General features: G+C 44.3%; 1 protein-coding gene across 4 annotated transcripts in view; it reads left to right on the plus strand.

Moving 5' to 3' along the window:
* TAFA3 (TAFA chemokine like family member 3) overlaps positions 1–24,178 on the plus strand; it is a 96,580-nt gene that overhangs the window by 17,020 nt on the left and 55,382 nt on the right. For all 4 annotated transcript variants that reach the window (XM_035122882.3, XM_088674392.1, XM_088674394.1 and 1 more), the window contains exons 2-3: positions 13,670–13,758; positions 14,373–14,488. In XM_035122882.3, coding sequence (XP_034978773.1) covers positions 14,374–14,488 — 115 coding nt within the window. In that variant the 5' untranslated portion in view covers positions 13,670–13,758; position 14,373. The remainder of the gene's footprint in view (positions 1–13,669; positions 13,759–14,372; positions 14,489–24,178) is intronic.

The following is a 24,178-nucleotide window of genomic DNA, read 5'->3' on the forward strand; positions in this document are numbered from 1 at the left end:
CACATTTTTATTTATGTTTCTCTTATTTAACAAGCTATCTACACTGCTTGATGGTAAGAACCCCTTAAGCAGTTGACAAAAATATAAAAGAACGCATTTTAAAAATGAAATAAAAATAAAAATAGTTAAAGAGGGTATCTAAAAATCTTCAAAAGGTGATAAATATCAAAAAAGCTAAAAATAAATAAGCATGTAATGTCTACCTGTCTGGATAGGCGTGCCTAAACTAAAATGCTTTTAGCAGGTGGTGAAAAGAGTACAGCGAAGGCACCTGCCTGGTGTCAATAGGCAGGGAGTTCCAAAGTGTAAATGTTGCCACGCTAAGCAGTTTCTTACAAGTGCAGAACGAATGTCATGTGGCACCTGTAACAGTTCCAGTTCCACAGATTGAAGCAGCCAAGTGGGCACACATGGGTAAGGGGTTCCTGCAAGTAATTGTGCTTGGGATTTCCAGTTTGTTTTTGCCACTTTCAGCATTTTCTATAGAAATATGGGAGAATTATGCTTTTGGTGAATGGTAAAGAGAGCCCACAGCCCCCAATGAGACTGATGATGGAGATCTATTTATTTTATTTTAAAAAAAACACCTAAAACAACTTCATGGAATTAAGGGGTAATACTTCTTTTATCTGCCAGTTTTCTCTCCTTCTGTATGTGCTTAAAAAGGCTTAGTGCAGAACAGAGTGTTCAGCCTCTAAAAAGAAATAGGAAAAAGTCCACAAAGAATTCCACATCTCAACCTTCGCCATCATCCTTCCCTCTGATATTTTGCATAACATGGATTGGACATCTAGCTGTTTTTCTTTTTGTAAGGATTTGAAGAGTTGTCACCCTCCATCCTTAAACAGGCTCTTCCTGCCTTTACTCCCCGACAGGTCATGGAATGTAGTGCATATGAAAGTTTTGATGTACTCAGGATAGGGCTAGCCATCAGATGACACTAAAGAAGTCCCAGTAGGTGGAGGCACAAGGACCTAGGGAATGTATGCAAATCTTTACCAGATTATTGGTTTTTTTAAACCTGAGGGGGACACAATGAGAGATGCCAGCAGAATCAGGCAATCACCTAGTTTTCACATCATGGTAAACCATAGCTAGTTGATTATTGTGACTCTGCTGATGTCACTGACTTTGCTTTGGGGTGGGGGGAAGGAACACACCACAATCCCTGGTTTGGCGTTCTTGTTGTTACCTTCATTACCTGCCCTTCACCAGCACGGATTTCTCCAAATAAACATTTTTTTTAATGCAGTTTAGCCTAATATACAGTTCCCCCAAGCAATTTCCTCAAATACTGCATTTTTCACTCCATAAGACGCACCTGACCAAAAGACGCACCTAATTTTTAGAGGAGGAAAGGGGGAAAGCCCTGTTTTTGGGGGGATCAGCTCAGAGTTGTGCAGCTTCTTGCAGCTTCTTTTGCAAATGGGAAAAGCCCCGTTTTGGGGGGATCAGCTCACAGTTGTGCGGCTTTTTTTCAAAGGGGGAAAGCTCCTTTTTTTGAGCATCAGCTCAAAGTTGTGCAGCTTCTTTTGCAAATGGGAAAAGCCCCGTTTTGGGGGGTATCGGCTCACAGTTCTGCAGCTTTTTTGCAAAGGGGGAAAGCTCCATTTCTGAGGATCAGCTCAAAGTTGCTGAGCTTACCTTGCAAAGGGAAAAAATCCTGTTTTATGGGGTTCAGCTCACAGTTCTGCGTTTTCTTTAGGAAAGGAAAGGGAGCCATTTCTACAGTTTCCAGACAGATAATTTAATCAGCCAGTCACATGTCGCTGCAGCCTCCATCTGCAGAACATTCAACAATGGAGGCCGGGGCAAGGGGGAGAGGCCTGGAAGGGAGCTAGCTTCTCTTATCTCCCTCCCCTATCTCTTGAAATCAGCTGCTGAGCAGGTTCCTTCAACTCCCTCTTTCCCTCTTCTTAGCCTTTAGCTACCCCCCCCCCCAAGCACAATCTGCTTTTCGCCCCTGGGCAATCCGGCTCCAGGGACCATGCATTCGCTCCATAAGACGCACAGACATTTCCTCTTACTTTTAAGGAGGTAAACAGTGCATCTTATGGAGCAAGAAATACGGTATAATGCATTTTCTTATGTTATTTTCACTAATGCACACTTTACTGTGCAGCATTTTTGTATACCTTCCTTGGCTGGAGAGCTGCACTGCAAAATTCGGGAAAGCGTGACTTTCAAAGAGTGGCTGTGTTTCAGTTTGCCTGTTGTTTCAAAAAGTGTGACTTCTGTAGGTTTGCCTTTAAATGCAGACTGAACCTCATTTCTTGCCCAGCCTTTCTTGAGAAGCCTGGGCTTGTGTTGTCTTATCTGAGGCATATGGCTTGTTGCCATCTGAGCCATTGGAGCATTCCCATGTCCCTCTGTCTGCCCTAGAAATAACTCTCAGTGCCATTCTCCAAGCTTGACTGCTTTTTAAAAATAGCACTTGTTATCCCTCACTGGGGATCTTCTTTCCCCTGGTGAACCTCAGGGCAATCTTATTTGAGATGACCTTGGGGCAGGTAAAAAAACAGTATTTGGGTGATTCGGAGGAAATAAGCAGTGTGGTGTGGTTGACGTTCATTGGGATCCCCCAGATTCCAGAGTCTGAGTTGCCTTTTCTTTGATACCTACTTTCCAGAGTCACCTAGTGCATAGCTGTCAAGTTTTCCCTTTTCTTGTGAGGAAGCCTATTCAGCATAAGGGACTTTCCCTTAAAAAAAGGGAGGACTTGACAACTATGCTAGTGTGTATGCCTCATTCATTCATATTTGCTGGGCATGGTGTATATTCCCATGCTTCCACAGTACTGTAATAAAATCATGATCTGGGAAGCAAGCAAGGTCTGTTCAGTGTGGCTCACAGTGTACATTACATTTACCACTGCAAATTACCCACACCATCACTTAGCTCTGCTTGAATCATTTATTAAGTTAGGGTGCTCTGTAGCAATGCCTGGATGCTGGAAAGGATAATGAACCCTCCAGTGGTGAGAGTGCCTGGGGGTGCAGTGTGGGGAAACTATCGAGACCTTACAGGCTAAATAGAGATCCCTTTGGGACAGGATGCACTTTTTGCTTAAGGGTCTGTGTCACCCCGATCTCATTTCATCTCTCTGCAGGCATAAAGGGGTGTAAATTACACTGACACTTGCTCTAAGCCTCTTTACACTGACAATCCAATGCAAAGCAGCCTTTGTGTAACCGAGATCTCATCGGCACTCTGTGTATGTGTGTGTTTCTTTTTTGGCCAGAGGATCAATTAACCTGCATTAGTTAATGCAGTTTCACCCTCCCTCCTTTTTTCCTGGCTTTTCCTTGGAGCCTTCTCCGCACATCACATATTTATGATGCACCCACAAATGTGGTAATGCAAGCGCACACAGATTAATGATGGGTGACCTACCCACCACACAGTTCAGAATTGGCCTTGGCAAAATGAGTGATTTCCCTTGCCCCGAGAAAGTAAACGAAACCCCTTCATTATTTCTTGACCCTACTTCTGAATTCAAAACTGCATTGTGCTCCCTATGACATCGGGAGCACAACAGGACCCAGAAACCTCTCCAGCCCAATCCTCCAGGTCTGAATTCAGAAGAACCCAGGGTCAATTTGTTATTGAATTGAGGCTGTTCAGACTTCAAAAGTTGGTTATTCCGAACTTCCCAAGTTTGGAATCTACACTCATCACTTACAGAAAAAAACGCGTTATAAGATTCTGACAAACGCATGTTCAGGTTGGTTGTTAGTATTCATCTGTCTTGAGAGACAATGGAGTGTGCCTCCGAGGGGGAAGCCAAACCACTGTGTTAGCAGCACCCAAGTTGTAGCATCACCAGAATCTCCCTGGGGCACAAGCCTGGGCAGTATGTATGGTGGTCCTGGGCTGCCGAGACAACACAATGCTGATGTGTTAGGGTGGCAAGAAAGGCTGCAGGGCCACATCTCTGTTCTATCCTATTCACTGTGTGGAGGATCCTCACATGATTTAGAACCCTGAGCACTCAAGAGTTTCAACTCCATGGGAAGCCCCCACGTACGGAGAAGATCTAGATATATCTATATAGATAGATGTAGATATTGGGCTCAACCCAGCAGTGGAAGAATAAGAGGAGAATGAATGAATGTGGGGTTTGGGCCAAACACATGGCCCCACAGCCCCATTCACTTTACTTGCCCTCTATGCACAAGTAAAAAGGTAAGGTAAAGGACCCCTGGACGGTTAAGTTCAGTCAAAGGCAACTATGGGGTGCGGCACTCATCTCACTTTCAGACCGAGGGAGCCGGCGTTTGTCTGCTGACAGCTTTCTGGGCCATGTGGCCAGCATGACTAAACCGCTTCCGGTGCAACGGGATACCATGACGAGTGCCAGGGTGCATGTTTACCTTCCCGCTACAGCGGTACCTATTTATCTACTCGCACTGGTGTGCTTTTGATCCGCTAGATTGGCAAGAGCTGGGACAAAGCAACAGGAGTTCACCCCGTCATGGGGATTTGAACTGCCAACCTTCCACTCAGCAAGCCCAAGAAGCTCAGTGGTTTAGACCAGTGTTTCTCAACCAGTGTGCCTCCAGATGTTTTGGGACTACAACTCCCATCATCCCTAGCTAGCAAGACCAGTGGTCAGGAATGATGGGAGTTGTAGTCCCAAAACATCTGGAGGCACACTGGTTGAGAAACACTGGTTTAGACCATAGTGCCACCCATGTCCCTCCGGTTGGTTGTTAACTGTTTTGGACATCAGGCTTTTCCATGAATACAAACCCACACAATATAGTTGCCCCCACTGGGATGCTGGCCAAGGCCCTCCAAGGAGTGTTAGTCTGGTAGTAAGGTTTGCTGTCATGTAATGTAGAGTGGGGGACGCGGGTGGCGCTGTGGGTTAAACCACAGAGCCTAGGGCTTGGCAATCAGAAGGTCGGCGGTTCGAATCCCCACGACGGGATGAGCTCCCATTGCTCGGTCCCAGCTCCTGCCCACCTAGAAGTTCTAAAGCATGTCAAAGTGCAAGTAGATAAATAGGTACAGCTCTGTCGGGAAGGTAAACAGCGTTTCCAATGCACTGCTCTGGTTCGCCAGAAGCAGCTTTGTTATGCTGGCCACATAACCTGGAAGCTGTATGCCAGCTCCCTCGGCCAATGTCGCGAGATGAGCGCCGCAACCCCAGAGTCGGTCACTACTGGACTTAATGGTCAGTGGTCCCTTTACCTTTAATGTACAGTGAGTTCGAAAAGGCTCTGCTGGTTGCAAAGTCTCGGCATGAGACTGCATCCTTTGGTCATCGTAGCCATTTCTTCAGTATGTGTTTTTTCTTCTTAAAGCAAGGGATGATTTGGCTCTTTTCTCAACCTTAAACCATTTAGGGCTGTCCAATCCACCACACACACTGTAAGTCACCACAGCAGGGGGAGGACTTGATGGTGTGGGCTTACTTTTGGAAGGAAGCAAATTGATGGAGATCTTCTCTTGCTCCTTCTGTGAGCAACACATAGTATGGCAGTTTCTCCATATGGATAGGGCTCTGTCTTTCTTAGGCTGAATCATATAATGGTGTGTTATACAGTACTACAATCTACTTAGGAGATGCATATTTTTCAGTGCAAATACCAGGTGATTTTGAGAGACTTTCAAACTAAACTTAAAACCATGGAGAGACCTGGTCTGAATAAAGACATTGGATTCTTACCTCATTATACATGAGAAAGCTATCTTTAGCCATCTCACTCCTTGCTTTTTCCTGTAAGACCAATTGCAGTCGTTAACAGTGGTCAACAAATTTACCACACCTATCAGCCAATCACCCATTCCCACCACCCTTCTGAGTAATACCCCTCCCCACCCTCTCACTATATATAAGGGTCTGGTGACTTCTGTTTCAGTGTATCTGAAGAAGTGTGCATGCACACGAAAGCTCATACCAACGACAAACTTAGTTGGTCTCTAAGGTGCTACTGGAAGGAATTTTTATTTATTTTGTTTAAACTAAACAGAAGTTTCACTGCAAAGGGAGAGGGACTGACCAAGTGCATGTGTGTGTTCATTTATCTTTCCTTCGTTTAGCCCTTTCACACAATGCTGGCATTTGAGCTTTAGATCTGTAGCGTTTGTAACCTGAGCAGCACGGTTCTCGTGATACATTTGCAAGGGGCATTTCTGAGCAATCGGATGCAATCTTTCAGTTCATCCGAAGGTCACAGAGTGTCCATATCCAGTTGCCATTTGCTCTTGGTCTCTTTGCACTGTGTTATCAGACAGTAGTGTGATTGGAGGCCTCCATATGGAGGTCTTTTCCATTTGTGGGGGGTGCTGTTGACAACGAGGGTCCCGTATAGTATGTCTCCACAGAACCTAGCCCTGTCGTCCCCTACTGACACTCCCGTATCTGTCTGTGAGGCTTAACTGGAGATTATGGGACACACCACTCCATGTTCAGAGCCCACAGGTTCTCAGAGGGTCCAGATTGTACAGCTGCTCTTTTTGTGTTGATATGTGTAGAAGCTGTTGTGTAATAACAGTTTTCATGCACTTTCTAAACAGCTGCTTCACCACTTTGATGCATGACCAGATTAGCCCCTCTTGTTGTTGTTTCAACAGACATATACCACACAGCAGGGTGTGAGCAGTCCGGGCATGTGAAAATAAGCCTAGTTTTAAAAAAAGTTTTAAGAGCTATAATGGAGCATTTTGTATTCCTTAATTTTCTTCTGCATTTTTTTTTGGGTGGACATTTATATAAACTCACATACAGTACTGTTCACATAAACTAAGATATATATTTTTAATGCATCCTATAGGAACGTTTAATTATGATGCATTGCATTATGAAATATATTGTATGTATGTGTATGTGTGTTATAAACATCTACCATTTAGAAAAAGGGCAGCTTGCTGCATCTAGTTTCTGTAGCTCTAGTGTGTTGGGCTCCAGATGGAATACAACTCCCATCAGCTTATATTGGTTGGGGCTGCTGTGAATTGTGGTCTGAAACATCTGGAGGCGATCACATTGGAGGAGAGACTTATAACAAAATAAAGGGAGGGGAGGGGTCCTGGACCTTTAAAAACACTTGCACAGAAGAGTACCATTCACAAGTACTGTATTTTATTATATATGGTATGTTATTAAAATGGTCAAAGATTTCAAACACTAGATTAAAACTGCAATAAAAAACAATGCAACATTATAAATACAAAGGCTAAAATGGAAGCAGCAGCTGTAAAACAGAACAAGCGTTAAAAACAGGAGTGCATTAAAGTTACTCATTCAATGCCTGGACAAATAAATACAATGAAAGCCTGCATTCCAGGCACCAAAGTGAGCCTCTGGCAAGCTACCCTGCATGGAGAGCTTTCCAAAGCTGCAATGTCGCCACCATAAGGTTCTCCACTTTCTGTGGATGCCACTTTCGAAAGGACCTTGGAGACAGGGCTGCTGATTGCAAACAATCCATTTAATAAAATACCCTTCCTGTGAAGAGCTTTTTCCTGACCCACTGGTGCCAAGATGTACCCACTTGAAAGTGCAAGGACCTTAGCAATGGGCTTCCCTTGCTCCCTCACCACCCCCACGTCTTTCTTTTGTCTAAGATTCTGCACTTGATCTTTGTGTGTGACTTTCAATCAGTCAGAGCCCTAATGGCCACAGCCTTGCAATCTCTCTTAATTTCAAGCACATTAGTACCGCATGCAATCAGCCAATCATGCTAGTTGCAGTGCTAGGAATGTGGGAAGGGCATGTATAATGATAGGTACAGAGCAGAAAGCGCTCTGCTTGATTGCCCTTTTGCCAGTGTTAAATGATTTCAATGCATGCAAAAGGGAAACTGTGCACGGCAAAGCACCAAAGCCATGTGCAGGATGATTCTGCCAGAACTTAAGAGTTGAGGGCACGTTTTTTAGTCTGGAACTCCCAGTTGCTGTGAGCAGCACTGTTGAAAGGACAGTGAGTTAGGGCTACAAGTTTTCAAATAAAACATTTATATAAATATCATGCCTGAGACTATAAATTTCCACCTGAACCTGGTAACATTAGGTCAGGAGGTTTTAGTCTTTGCCATGGGATTTCTAGTATGTACACCTATACTCTGTGTGGCTCCTTCTTTTCCCCAGCTGGAAACTAGTATAGTACTCTTTTGCACACTTCTCATTTTTGAGTCAATGGCTTGTATACTTTATGGGGCAGAGAGTGCATATATGTGTATCTACATTAAGAGTCTGACTGTGAACCTCTGCTTGGTTCAGGTGTTCATTGTTAGTGCTCCATTAAATAGAGCTCCTCCCCTTTTCCAGGTCAAATCAGAATTAGGCAGAATAAGACTCTTCTTCATTAAGTCAGAACTCTGGCTTAGCTCGATCAAGTTTAACACCCTCCTTAAAGTGGTTAAAATTCATGCAAGCACCCCAGAACTATTTCAGGATCAAGACATATAGAATAATCAAAATAACAAATCCTGACCAGTAGATGAAGTAATATTAAATTAGCAAATAGCAGAGGTCAAATGTGTCTTTGGGAGCAAGGCACATTTCTATTCCTTTGCAAAAAAAGAAAATAAAAAAAAGCCAGAGTTTGCCAAGAAGAACAAGCAAATCAGCAGTGCAGATTTGCATCAGTGAGTTTGGGGGGAAAACACCCCAACATTCCTTTAAATTACTTCCAGTGGCTGTGATATCTAATGCAAACAATGGAGGTTTGATCACATCGTAGGCAATGCTGTTTTCATACATTTCATGAAGAAGAGGAGCAGGTGAAGTTCAAATGCACTCTCCGGAGAATAAAAATATCTTACAGGGCAATTCACTATTGTGATGCTTAATTTCATCCTAGGTGGGGTGGCTTAAAACTGTTTGTGGAGAGGAATGCTGCCAGGTTTAAAGAGGCCCTAGGTAAGATGCCATCTGATAGTTCCCCTGGGTTGCCCTACCACCCACTCCTGCTCATCATGCTTTCTCCAGCGTGGCATGCTCAGCACAGGATGCTCCAAGGAGCAGTTTGCCTGGCTACCACCTCCCATCACCTGCTTTGCTCCTCTTGGGGTTGCAGACACAGGGAAGTGCCCCAGCTTGGACAGAGCATTGGTGGATGGAGCTGGCAGCTGCCTCCTTGCTTGCTGCCTGCCTCCTCTTGCTTAGTGGGGTTGGCTGTGCTCTGTGCTGCTGTTGCCTGTAAGGGGATGAGATTCCTGGCTGGCTAGGCCCACTATGAGTCCACTTCAGGGTACTGGGAGGCAACAGGCTTGCTGCCTGTTGTTTAATTGAAAATGGAACTGAAAGGAAGTGGGAACAACAAATAGTTCAGAAAGACCCTGAGTTGAGCTGGGCAGCCTATGAAGTGCCTCGGACTGAGGTGGGCTATTTTCTGACGTACCAAATCAAGGTCAGAATTTATGTGAAAAAGTTGGGTCTCAGTAGGTGCTCCATTAACTTTTTTTGTGGTTGAGTGGACAATGTATCTGTGTTGGTCATAGGATTACCATTGAAAAAGTACACGAAAACCACAAGGACACATTTAGAAGTCATCTTGTGTACACCTGGTTCCATGCTGGATTCTGCTGTTCCCTCTCTCCAACATTCCCCCTCATGTGATTACCATTGCGTGAGAGAGGAGTGTGAGGCCCTGCTTCCTGGTTCCTTTCCTTCTGTTGCAATTCTCATAGCCCTCTATGTGTTGGGGGCTAAATTTCTGCAGCAAGGAGCTTTTTCTATTCTAGGCTCCCCTTGTGAGTTCTGAATAGGCTTGTAGCTAGAATCATATAAAATTGGGTCACTAAAAGGATCCCAAATGGCTGTGAGTCAACATTTTCCTTATTACAGTAGTTTGGAAATTCATGCAGGACCTTTTTATTCTACCACTTTGCAAGTGGATCTCACCATTGTCTGACTAGAAAAATAAACTTATGCGAAGAAGGCTGTTTGAATTGAACATTAGTCTATGAAATGTCTGTGTAAGTGATTCCCATGCCATAACATGATTTGCATGTTATGAGACCCTACAAAAAATTATCTGAGAATGGAAAAAATTTGGAAGGGTTTGTGATGGTACTTGTACAACTGAGTGCCCATCTGTCAAGGCTTAAATCAGGAGTAGGTCAGCAACAAAAAAACAAATCACCCGAGGCCAGTCTTTATTCCAGAAAACAAACCACAGAGCACCAGCCTAGTGGTCTCAGCAACTACTCTTAGGAGGTCCTGCCCTGATGAAGCAGTTGCAAGCACCCTTCTCTAAGACTCCTCCTCTTCTGGGTTTAACCCACACAGTCTCATACTACCTTCTTTTCATTTCTCTATGTATTCTTGGAGACCAAATGGGAAGGGGAGTTGGTCACAGCAGGAGAGGGAGGCTCCCAGGATTCTTCAGCAAGCTCTTGACCCCCTCCATTCCAGCCTCTGCTTCAGCCTCAGACTCTGAACTGCATTTTGTCACAGACTCTTCTTGCTCACCAAACCCTGCTACCTGTTGCTGACCTCTCCTCCTCACAGCCTGCTCCTTCCCCCTCTGACCACTCATCATTGTCCCACCACCACTTCCCTGGTTCTGGGCCTTCCTTCCCTAGGGAGTTCCCATGGGGGTTCCCTGGCTGGTGCCTCCCACCACTCCTCTGCATCCAGCCAGTCCATGGCATCACCATACAGTGGAACCTCGGTTTACAACTACCTCTGTTTATGAACGCCTCCGTTTACGAACGCTGCGGACCTGGAAGTGTTTACACCCGGGTTCTGCGGAGTCAGATGCGCAGATCGCTATTGGCGCTTCGCACACGCGCAAAAGCGTGCCTTCAGGGAGCGCATGCCTCCGTTTACGAACGCCTCCGTGGAACGGATTGCGTTCGTAAACCGAGGTTCCACTGTAATAGCATAGCTATAAGACAGCAGACGCTGGGGGGTAGGGATATAAGAAGGCAGCAAGTTCCAATCCAACTTGTATTCATCATAATCCACACTGTTTCTGTTCTGCTGCAGTTCAGTTTCTGCCAAATACTGTGTTAGCCATCTCATAGTCCGCTAGTTAACATAAGTTGTGCAACTTATGAAACTATATGTATAACTTGCATTCATTTCAATATAAAGGAAATGTCAAAAACAATGTATTCAAAGTAATTAATTATGTATTATTTGCATATTTAAAACAAAAGCAGCAATGCAAATGAATGCAGATTATATTGGCTGGATTGAGTTCCGTTCCTGACCACAGGTGAACATACAACCTGCGGTCTTGCCACTTACCTTTGCTATTTTTGTCAGAATCCTCCAGCATCTCTATTGAGGGGATGGTGCATCCATCAAGACCGTAATGGATCAGCCCCCCCCCCCCACTACTGGCCTTAATTAACAAATACAACTCAATAACATGGTACATACACAAACTATGCTCCCCCTTCTGTACATTCGCTATTTCAGAGTTTGGAAGGAGATCAGTTCTCATCCAAGAAGCCTTTCAGGCAGCCTCATAGCAAATACTGTACTGTGATTCCTGAAGAACAAGCAAACTAGAATAGTGGGCCACAATAAAACAAGAGTTTAAGAATTGCTGTCATAGAACGACAGATTAAAATGCTTACAGATAAATCATTAGAGATCCAGTGTTATGTTTTGACAAGGAACAGTTGTGAGCTGGCCCTGTGCCCAGCAAGGGCTCTCCATCACCACAAACAACATACACTCGCTCTCCAGCTCCCTGTTAATAAATTCTGATTGGGCACTAAAGTTTTACAGCTTCTGTGGTTGTTCACTCTGGACTCCGTTAAATCGCAGCAGGTGATATACAAGGCTGTGAAATGTCGTCGTCCCCCCCCCCCCCATCCCTGGTAAATGGAGGCTGCACAGGCAAGAATACTCTATGCTCTGTGACTGCTTGCTGTCCCTTAACATTTCTACATCCTCATTCATGGGACTGAAACTGCATTGGTCGCACTGGTAGGTGATCTCTGGTGGTCTAGGGGCAAAGGTGAAAGCTGTTTTCTAGTTCTGCTGGATCTCTCAGTGGCCTTTGATACCATTGACCATGAAATCCTCCTGGACTGTTTCGGGGGGCTGGGAGCTGGGACCATTGCTATACAGTGGTTCCGCTCCTTCCTCCTGGGCCATATCCAGAAAATGGTCTTGGGGGATGAGTGATCAGACCCCTGGGCTCTCACTTGTGGGGTGCTTCAGGGTTCCTTTCTCCCCTCCCATGCTTTTTAACATCTATATAAAGCTACTGGGAGAGATCAGGGGGTTTGGGCTGTGTGTTCATCAGTATGCTGATGATACCCAGCTCTACCTCTCTTTTAAATTTGAACCAGTGAAGGCAGTGAAGGTCCTGTGTGAGTGTCTGGATGTGGTTGGAGGATGGATGGCAGCTGTTGACTTGCTGTAGGATCTGGCGCTCTGGACAGCAGGCAAAAAAAGAAAGGGAAAAAATGCAAGAAGAACTAGAAATGCACTTTAGAATAAGCTCAACCCATTTTGGGAAAAATCACTTCCGCAAGTGCCCATTTTTAACAACATTTCTCACATCCAAGGTATAGGGCAGTTTGACTGTGATCCCTATATAGTGGAACCTCGGTTTATGAACACCTCGGTTTATGAATTTTCGGTTTACGAATGCCGCGGACCCATCTGGAACAGATTAATTAACTTTCCATTACTTCCAATGGGAAAGTTCGCTTCAGTTTATGAACGCTTCAGTTTATGAACAGATGTCCGGATCCCATTACACCCATGCTTCGGGTTAAGTACGCTTCAGGTTGAGTACTCCGCGGACCCGTCTGGAACGGATTAATCCACTTTCCATTACTTTCAATGGGAAAGTTTGCTTCAGTTTATGAACGCTTCAGTTTATGAACAGACTTCCGGAACCAATTACACCCATGCTTCGGGTTAAGTACGCTTCAGGTTGAGTACTCCGCGGACCCGTCTGGAACGGATTAATCCACTTTCCATTACTTTCAATGGGAAAGTTTGCTTCAGTTTATGAACGCTTCAGTTTATGAACACACTTCCGGAACCAATTGTGTTCATAAACCGAGGTACCACTGTATTCCAGCTGCAGTTACATGAATGGACACGCCCCTTTCACCTATTGCCCTTTAGCTGCTGCTCTCGGCCAGTCATTTTGTAGGGTCCAGAAAGAACTGGAAAAAGTTCCTAGCAGGAAGCCGCCTGGTGCATCCTCCTCACCCCAGTCTGCCTCATAGAACGTGACACAGTCCAAATGTCCCATTTATCCTATGAGTGCACTACCCTGGCAAAAGCAGCTGCCACCACTGTCCTCAAGGGAAGAAGGGAAGAATAATACCTGACAGTCTTGCAGCTAAGGAGGACAGAATGCTGGACTAGACAGGTCTTTGCTTTCCTTCAGCAGCGACCGTGTGCTCTTTTATCACTTTCCTACCTTCCCAGATTTCTGTTCAGGTGTTCTATTCAACCCTTCAAAGAGAGGACTGTCCTCTGTAAAATAGGCACCCATGATGTTAGCTGAAATATGAGGGGGGCAGGAGAAGGACCGTTAATATTATTATTATTATTATTATTATTATTATTATTATTAACCCACTGTTTCTGCAAAGAGGGTTAGCCTCTGTTTACAAGCTACTGTATGTGTTATTCTAGAGTTTTGTCTGGGGCAGTACGTTTCACTGGTGCTTTCAAGTAGACTCTGTCCACTGTAAATTTAAGTAGCTGTTTGTTTGTTTCATTTTTTTAGATGCCCTGATGTTTGCCCTTCTTTGCAAATACCGAGTCTATATGAGATTGGCCAATGCACAGACAATAGCTGTGAAGCCCCAGTAGGAGGTAAGTACCATTATTCAAATACTTATTTCTATTATTTCACAAGAAAGCCTGTTGTTAAAAGGCTGAACGAATCTTGGCAAAATGGTGGGTGTTTTTTTTTAAGTGGCAGGAATCTATTTGGAACACACAGATCTTCCTTTATGCCACCAATTCCCTTTTCCTGGGCTGAATTTTGGACCAACTTATTTTGGCACCAAAAAGAAGCTCATATTGCTCCGAAGTTATTTGGACTATGTTTGTACAACTACTTGTGAAAAGAGAAAATACAAACATAGTCGTTAGGTGCTATAGCTATGTGAGGGCATGGCTATGTTCAGGCCTGGATACATGCCCTGCCCCCAGCATCTCTGGACATGCCTCTCCCTGTGTGTGTTGGCCTGACCTTCTCACTTTCAGAGGGAAAGTTCTTCCGGGACTTTAATTTACATTTGCTTGAAAGTAAATCCTGGTTTATCAGGATCCCTACGCTCCACTCGCTTAGTTTTGAAATGCTGAAATATGTTAAAAGAAAACTTGTTTGTTCCAGAAACAGCAACTTGATCTAGTCTGAGATGCTGGGATTTTTTTGACCTGTAGACATGTGGATCTTAATGCAATTTCTTTTTCTTTGGCAGAATGAGTGAGAGGGACATCCGAAGCTTGAGCAAAGGGGTATTGGTGCTCTCTCTCTGCCTTATAACGCTATGGGGAAGGCTGACTCTGGCCTCATCACACCACAGAAGCCATTCAGGTAGGCCAAACAATCTCTCTTGAATCTGCCCTTGTTTCTTATTGCAGCGCTTTGACTAAAAAAGTGCTTGCAGGATTAGACTTCTTGCATCTCCAGACCTTCTGAGGACTTGCAAGATGCTACCAACTGGACTTCTGAAGAAGGTTCAGTTTTTTATGTTGAGAGGTTTAGAGCAGGAGTCACCGGTGTGTCCAGCAGTACCTTCTATAGCACCTGCAAGAAGTCTCCATAAATACTCCTCAGAAATCTACAGTGCAGGAGAGATTGTTTTCTCTTCCAGTTCAGTTGCTGTCTACACTGGTTTGGCTTCTCCTATATACCCACACAGCATCCATTTTGTGACTGGTGCCCTTGGTACTTTCTCAGAATTTCAAGTGTGTCCAAAATTCCAGGTGTGAGAGGTGTACTCAGATGTACTCTAGAGGCAGAATGCCACCATTATTTTAGAATTCCTTCTCAGAGCATGCTCTCTCAAAGCTCTTAACCACTGCATAAAGCCAGCAGATATTTGACACTGGGCACAGAGGGAGGGGGAAGCCAGCCACTTAACTGAACTCAGTAAATATGAAGCTCAGACCCTCATCCCTTCCTCCTCTCTGCAAAAGGCTGTTTTAAGGATTTGAGAAGGTGGAAGAAACACCACATAGGTTCACATAGGAAAAAAAGGTGCACAAACTTCAGAACCCTTTCAGAGTTTTTCCTCAACATAAACCTCCTTTCTGAGACAGACTCAAGCCCCTTTCACACCTTATGATAATGTGCATTGTGGAGAATGGCGAGTAGCATTGCAGCAGCAGGCTTAGCCCCTGAATGACAGACAATCATTGTAATTTTTGAAATGACTCCCACATATGTGACTGTACAACATGGGCAGCTTTCCTCTGCTCATTTGGTAGTCCTGTTTTTTTGGGGGGGTTTCCAAATGCATGAACAGAGTCGTCTGTGTCTGCAATTGTTCTCATAGTAGTGTTTTCAGAAACTACAATGAATGTGCATGGGGTGGCTGGGTAGAACTTGCTGGAATGCTGCAGACACTCTCCCATTTGTGCTTATTGTACCTGATATAGCATCTGAAAATGACATCAAGCAAATGAAACTCCCCAGTGGACATCTCTGCGACAGAGCCCAATGTTCCATGTACAGAGAAGGGTCTTCTCCCTGCAAGAAGTGCACTCACTTTGCTGCAATCAGTATCTGGTTGGCGGCTGTGAAAACAGGCTGGTGGATGAGATGAGTCTTTGGCATGGTCTAGCAGGGCTCTTATGCTATTATTGTGTTTTAAATGGAATGCAAAACTCAGCAAAATCTGATTCAGCTAAGGACTTATCATGGATGTGCAGGTGATTCCTGCTTTGCTTCTCCCTTGCTGTTGGTGGGAGCAATAAATATGACCTCTGGCTTAGCTTTATGTTCAAACCAGGGTTGCTCCAAACAAACCATGCTGTGTAGCCAAGGTGTGATCTTGAGAGTTAAGAGTTTGAGCAAAATAAACCACTATTCCTGGTTCAGATGTCAGGATACTCCAAGTATTGTGTTTTATTGCTTGTGCTAGGCAAGGAGCAAAGCAGGAGTGACCTCTGCTCTTGTGGTGTACCATTAACTATGGTTCACTCAGATGTGTCAACTGGGCAGTAACAAACTATAGAGAACGTCTGCTCACTAAGGTATAAAACTATTGCCTGTCCCCCACCCCCCAAGCTTAGGGCTTTCAGCCGAAGCTTAGCCTTATGACATTTACATTTTGACCTGTTTATTGTGTCCAGTGGGAATACTGTAGCGACATGCCTTTTTGCCAGAACAAGTAGTAAATAAACCTCAGAAATAGACGAATGTTCCAATGATTCTTGTATTTTCGATTTTGGGTTTTAAAACTGATTCTTAGGTTTTAATTCTAAGGAACTGGAAGTGTTCTTTAGTTGGGTTAATTCTTTATTTGTGTTAGTCATAGAGCTGGCTCAAGTTGCAAATCCCACAAATTTTATTATCGTGGGTAGCCATTTGGTCATCGCTGGTATTTTCCTCGGCTGTTGACTCAGTTTTGCAGCCTGGAATTTCTGTTGCATTTCTGGCCTGGTGCTGGATACGCAGGTGGCAGTTCTTGTCAAGAGTGCTTTCTACCCGTTCCAACTTATTTCAGCCTGCAGCCTGACTTGGAGAGATTACCACTGTATGTATGTCTTTGCTGTAGCCAAGCTTGGTTAAGATTAGAAGTCATATTATGGCTTTATTCCTTGAAACTTCATCTGATGGAGAATGTGATGAGCTTTGGTATCTGACACTTCCACAAACCGTACTAGTTAAAAGTTTATTTTTCTGTCTCTTTCAAGGTACAGTTCTAATGCTTAAAACTGCGAACAGCTTTGAGTCAGACCCCCCCCCCAAATCACTAAACAATCTATCTCTCCTTGCCTTGCCTTACTATCGCTAGATTTGGCCCCAAATTCTACCCTTAAATCTAAAGAATTAATTTCCTTCCTGTTCACAGCAGCTAAGCTAGTTATTGCCCAACGATGGAAGAAAGCCTCTAATATGCCAATAAAGGCTTGGTTTAATAACACCTGGAGCATTGCCTCACATACCATTGGCAACTAATCAAGGGCATCTCCAAGAAAGATACCTTTGGCACGATTTGGTCTCCTTATTTCTCTTTTATTGAAAAAGGACAGGATATTTTAATGCCACCATCATCACAGAGGTATCCATGGAGTAAACCAGACTGGTACGTATTTGGGTTCCTATTGAGAGTATTTGGTGAGCCAACATGACAGTGACGAGGGACTGAGGATTGGAGTGATCATTCTGTGATATTATGGCAGTAGACGAAGCAGTATTGTAACTTTTGAATAAACATGTTTTAATAAAGAGGGGGAGAGAGAGTTTTTCCTGGAGGCTTTAAAATGAGTGGCATTGACAATTCGTGGGACGCGGGTGGCACTGTGGTCTAAACCACTGAGCCTCCTGGGCTTGCCAATCAGAAGGTCGGTGGTTCGAATCCCTATGACGGGGTGAGCTCCTGTTGTTCTGTCCCAGCTCCTGCCAACCTAGCAGTTCGAAAGCACGCCAAAAAGTGCAAGTAGATAAATGGATACTGCTCTGGCAGGAAGGTAAACGGCGTTTCTGTGCGCTGCTCTGGTTTCGGTGTTCTGTTGCGCTGGAAGTGGCTTAGTCATACTGGCCACATGAACTGGAAAAACGGTCTGTGGACAAACACCAGCTCCCTCGGCCTGTAAAGTGAGATGAGCGCTGCAACCCCAGAGTCGTCTGCGACTGGACTTAACTGTCAGGGATCCCTTTACCATTTTTATTGGCAATTCAGGCATGTTTTATAGGAGCTGCTATGCAATCATGCCAAATAAGGCAAAGGGGTCAGCTTGATGTTCTTTCAGACTGGGACCTGTATACAAAGAACAGCAAGAATAAAATCTTGAAACGTACTCAGCCTTAAAAAGCAGCGGTACAATGTGTGTGCTTTTGCTCTTGGTGTGCATCTAGGAATATGGATCTATACCTGACCTACTTGCTTCTGTCATTGTGAGCATGGGTCATTCCCAAGTATGCTGTTGGGTGGAGGATGAGCTTCTGCTACACACAGAGTCATCTAAACATGGCAATGTAGAATTTAGATTTTTCAGAAGTGGGCAGTCATGAACATAGTTAGTACAGAACGGCATTAATGTGTCATGCATGCCAAAAACCTGCCCCACTGTTTTCTGTTGTATCTGAACTGAGGGCTATGGAGCTGCAGGCAGTTGGAGTTCAGGATATGAGGACTTCAAAGGATTTCTGCCTGAGACTTGCTTCCCTAATTGCTCCATGCCACAGGGAGCAATTAAAAGTGAGTGGCTGCTCTGGTGCTCTTCCTATTCACAGGCTTGGGGGAGCCTCTTTAGTTTACCACAGGTGCCTAAATCCCATTTCTGCTGTCTAGCATGTGTCTCGAAGTGTGGTTGGAATTTAGAGAAAGAGAGATGCATAATAAACACCTGTCTGTGGGGAATAAAGGCAAATGATGCTCCAGTCTTAGAGATATGCCTGCATTGTAGCCATCCAATTTGTAAAAAACAACAACACCACAGTTCTGTCATATTCATATGCAAGGTATTTCCCACATCATTTAAAAGAGAACTTCTGTTTTTTGATGGGGAGAGCTGATAGAACTTGGGCAAATTAATCTCCTGATTTGGATCTCAGTTCCATGCACGTCTGTGGCATACTTGCATCTCACACCGCAGTAATGCCTCTAAAGCAGGCATCCCCAAACTGTGGCCCTTCAGATGTTTTGGCCTACAACTCCCATGATCCCTAGCTAACAGGACCAGTGGTGAGGGATGATGGGAATTGTAGTCCAAAACATCTGGAGGGCCGAAGTTTGGGGATGCCTGCTCTAAAGTTTGTGTTTCTGTCCTTGGTTTCTGCTCATTATGGTCTGGTATTAAGGCAATCAAGCTTGGTGATCCTTCCCTGTGCTTTGGCATAGGAACTGTTTTCTAAACTTTCTTCTATGGATAATAAAGTGGGAGGGTCATGTGCACATAGCGAGCTCTGTGAAAGGCACACGGATTATTTCCATGATCATAGAATTGTTGAGTTGGAAGGGAATCCTTAGCATCATCTAGTCCAGGCATCCCCAAACTGCGGCCCTCCAGATGTTTTGGCCTACAACTCCCATAATCCCTAGCTAACAGGACCAGTGGTCAGGGATGATGGGAGTTGTAGTCCAAAACATCTGGAGGGCTGACGTTTGGGGATGCCTGATCTAGTCCTACCCCCTGCAATGCAGGAATCTCAACTAAAGCATCCGCGACAGATGACCATCCAACCTCTGCTTCAAAACCTCCAAGGAAGGAGAGCCCACCGCCTCTTGTGGGAGTCCCCATCCACTGTCAAACAGCTCATACTGTCAGAAAGTTCTTTCTGATGTTGATTCGGACTCTCCTTTTTGTAGCTTGAATCCATTGGTTCGGTTCCTGCCTTCTGGAGCAGGAGAAAACAAGCTTGCTCCATCTTTCATTTCTCCTAAAAGTTGCAATACTCCTGGTTTTGCTCCACCCCACTTAGGGCTATATTAATGAGTCCATACGTATGAATTACTTACAGAAATACTCCCATGTGTGGTGATTATTTATTTATTTATTTATGTGTGTATCTATGTATTTATTTATCAAGTTTTCTGTACTACCTCTATGGAAAATGTGGTACATAATAAACCAATGATGATAATGCACTGCATTCAGGTTTACATTTGAGCACAGAAAATTGCTTTCGCCCTTCTCAGTCTGTAGATTCTATTCAAAATCCTTTCTGCATCCACAAGCTGCTGATTTTACAATCTGTGGAACATATTTGGGCCACACATTGATGTTTTTCAATTTAATTTTAGCGATGTAAATGTGTGCATCAAGTATATGAGGGAAGATGCAGAAGAGTTAAACTGCAGCTGCATTTGCTAATGTATGACCTTACGTAGACCCCTGTTCCACATCTGCCATTCCTCGCTATAGAAAAAACAATTCTAATCCTATAATCCCTAACATCACCGCTCACAACTAACCTATATCTCCTAGTGTGACTATTCCAAACAATCAATGAGCATTCAGCCCCTTAATCATCTTGCTCACCTGCAGCCAGGTACATATGAAGATAAACGTAGTAATAATAATAATATCGTATTTGGAGAGAATGCAGAACTTGCCTACAATATTTGCAGTTTCTGCAAGTGATCTGATGGGCATGATCCATCAGGGGATTCCGAGGAAGGAGAACAGCTGCTGTAAATGAAGATAGCCCCAGTTTGGGGAAGATTTTGCATAGGGGAAGCTGGCATTTTGTGGATAGCAAAGGCTTGCAGTGTTTAGATATTCATCATATTTGCATGTCACAGCAAGTCATAAGACATAGCTTACTGTGTGACTTGCTCCCTGATGCTCCCTGCCCCTGCTAGAAGGAAACAAACCATATCAGAAAAAAGGTTTGCTTTGCTTTAAGGGTTTGTTTTTGTTTTTGTTTTTTGGCTTATTGATTGCAGCTTGTTCGTATTTTGAGCAAAGCCATGATCCGCGATTTGGGCATGATGCTGAGCTTTGTTTCTGCCTTGTATCATCGGGATACTAGGTGTCTTAACTTCAAAGGATGCGCCAAATATTGGAGGGATTAGCTCTAATGGGGAACTCTGAAGGAGAAGTGATCCTAGTAAGTAATGGATCCGATCTTTTGCTACCCTGTCCAGATCTAGCTTCAAAATTCTGTGAACCACCCTGACATCTTATGATGAATGGCAGTATATAAATCTAATAAATAAAATAAAATCAGAATTAAAAATTAATTTGGCACCCAATTCAGAAGGCAAACCCTTTTCATGAGTCCCATTGAGGGCTTTCCAGAAGCGGGAGGAGGACTGGGAATGCAGAGCTTCGATCTATTCTAGGGGAAGGGCCCTGTGGTTTGGGAGCTGCAGGTCTGGATGCTAGGGAGAGGCTTGGTGAGTTGCCTGGAGACAGTCACAACTCAGTGTCATCAGATGCCCCAAATGTCATGGTAGATCCTCCTGATGTAATTGCGCTTCCTGAAGCTAAATTGGATAGTGAGCTGGCTATCCTGACTCCTTCTCAAAGGATGTTGTGAGGCTGAAACCATGCAAGTAGATCCAACCTATTTGCAGGACTGCCTGCTTGCTTGCCCAGTCTTGTGGCTTTGGACAACCACTACACGGACGACTGCTCTTCCAAAGGGAAGCTCATTTACACATCAAATGTTGGGACCAAATCTTAGCATGCATCTAGCTTGTTCCTTGGGACGCGGGTGGCACTGTGGGTTAAACCACTGAGCCTAGGGCTTTCCGATCAGAAGGTCAGCGGTTCGAATCCCTGTGACGGGGTGAACTCCTGTTGCTTGGTCCCAGCTCCTGCCAACCTAGCAGTTCGAAAGCACGTCAAAGTGCAAGTAGATAAATAGTTATCACTCCAGCGGGAAGGTAAATGGTGTTTCCGTGTGCTGCTGTGGTTCGCCAGAAGTGGCTTTGTCATGCTGGCCACATGACCTGGAAGCTGTACTCCGGCTCCCTCGGCCAATAACCCGAGATGAGTGTCGCAACCCCAGAGTCGGTCACGACTGGACCTAATGGTCAGGGGTCCCTTAACCTTTAGCTTGTTCCTTAGAGCTCTGCTATGAACGTCTGAACCATGTAACCCAGGCTTCCTCAAATTCAGCTCTCCAGATGTTTTGAGACTACGGTTCCCATCATCCCTGACCACTGGCCCTGCTAGCTAGAGATTATGGGAGTTGTAGGCCAAAAACATCTGGAAGGCCATGTTTGAGGAAGCCTGGTGTTACCTGTAGCCTGATCTATGTTTGGGCATTGTAGTGATTTTTGGAATAAAGCAACAACTGAGTCCAAGACAGGCAAAAACACCCAAGCAGGCTGCAGTGCAGGGCCAGGGAGGGGTGTGGCTTGGAGAAAGGGGATGGGGAGAGGGAGGAGAGTTCCGAGCACCAGGTTAATAAGCTGGGAGGGCTGCATTTGGCCCTGGGCCTGAGATTTTCTGCTCCTGCTGGTAAATAGCTTGGCACCTGTTAAAGATCTACACACTCCCCACTCCTCATTGATAGTGACAGATTTTTATTAAAGTAAGAATGGTATTATGATGAGGACTAATGATCGCAAGCCAAAGCTGCTTGACTGCATCCATTTAGGCAACTTTGGCGGGAAATTCATTGCCTTGCTGAGCCTAATGCCACCCCTATTTCATGTGGAAATACCTTAATTGCATTGTTTGATGTATGCAGCTATTTAAATGCAGCTGCTTGTTGAAAGCAGCTCTGTGGTGCCTTCTCATTGTGAGCTGCTTGGGCCTGACTGATTGGATCCAGTTTCAGAAAACCGATTTCAGAAAAAAATGATTGTTCTTGAACAAGCACATGCTAAACAGGAAGGTGGCGATTAGACACCCTAAGTAGCCCTAAGAAGCCCTAAATAGTCCTCTCGTTTCCAGATTCCTAAGTAAAGAAATCTATTCTGTTTAAATGCCATAGAATTAGTGAGGGTGTCTCCCTCTCTTAGCTCACATTGGATTGGACTGGAAAATAAGTAATGTTATTTTTTATTTATTTTTCAAGGAGGGGGACATAATAGCTGACTTTCAGAGCCATAGCTTTGAATATCAAATTTGGAATTGCTGTGGAGATGGGGAAAGTTACATGTGTTAAGTAGCCCCCTTTTCCTCGTGCACTAACAGCCTGATGGAAAGGAGAGGAAAGTTAATGCTGGATATTGTTTGGCTGCCGCCACAGCTGGGTAAATGTTGTGGGAGGGAGAAGTGTTTGGAGGCATTGGAAATGGTAGGCGAGTACACTGGAAATTCTTCTTCGGGTTGGATTTTAATCTGACACAGATAATAATTTGGGGGCCTCTCATAGAATCATAGAATTGCAAAGTTGAAAAGGACCCCAGGGTCATCTAATCTAACCCCCTGCAATGCAGGAATCTCAACCAGTTTATAGATGACAGATGGCTATCCAACCTCTCCTTTTGAAATGACAATTATAAGCCCCTGAATCTTGTAATGTTCACCTCTCCTTTGAGCAATGAGGTCAGTATCTAAGCTGGTGAACTTCACTAGCAGTTTTACTTGGAGTCAACAAAACTATTGTCCTTTTGCTATGTACATTTGGTACAGTGGCTCTACATAGCCTCTAGTAGTATGTTTAAGCTGGGAACCGTTGATTATGTTGATTGTAATAGGTTTTAGTATTTCTGTTGGGTTCATAAGTAGCTTTGAGTAATTTCTGTGAGTAAAGTGTCATTTCTACCTCTGGCAGGGGACAGTACAGTTCTCCCTTTGAGGGTCTGGATCTGTGCAAGAGTCTGTCAGTTTCAGGACCTCTACCACAGAATTTTCTAGAGGGGTATGGGTAGCTTTCCTCTACGGATGATGGCAAAGAGCAGAGAGATCACTCTGGTTGGAACCTGTAAGTCTAGAAAGAAACCCTTCTCCTGGAATAGAAGCTGATGGGTTTGAAACCGTTTCAGAGAATCTTTGTACTGTGTGGCCACCCAATTCAACCAGTCCACATTTATTTATATATTTAAAATATGTTTATATTGCCCGTGGTCATACTGGATTACTGGAACGCTGTGATTGGAAGAGAGTTTTCAGCATCTATATGTGAGATAAGATGGAATTTATGCGTACAGTCCTCACCCAGGATGATGTGCATACATTTATATGGTTTAGCTACAACTGCAGGACAACCATTTTGCCAGCCCGATGGCAGACCTTCATGTGCATACTTGGTATAAACCGTGGAATAAAAGCTGAGTGCATGTATCATCCTCATGCAGATTATTTTTGCAATATGCTCTGCAGTTGATGTGACAAGATGATAAAAATCTGTTTCCCCCCCTCTGTGCTCAGTTAAGGTGTTAGTAGCAATGAGCAGTAAAAACAGGTCTAGTTCTCTCTAGTAGCCATTTAATAATACATGTGTGAAAGGCAGAAGTGAGTTTAAAAACTTTAATTATTCATTGAATATTAGTAGTAGCGATGTGCTGTGCCGAGCACGGAATACAGATTTCTCACTTGGCCTCTAACTGAGATGGAAATGAGCGTGGGATCTTTCTATGGTAGAATTCATTATCTGATTTGATGTTTGGCTGTCAGAGAGCTAAGGAGCAGACGTTTACGACATCTCAGG

Source organism: Zootoca vivipara, chromosome 7 (genome assembly GCF_965207765.1).
Source record: "Zootoca vivipara chromosome 7, rZooViv2.hap1.1, whole genome shotgun sequence".
NCBI lineage: Eukaryota > Metazoa > Chordata > Lepidosauria > Squamata > Lacertidae > Zootoca > Zootoca vivipara.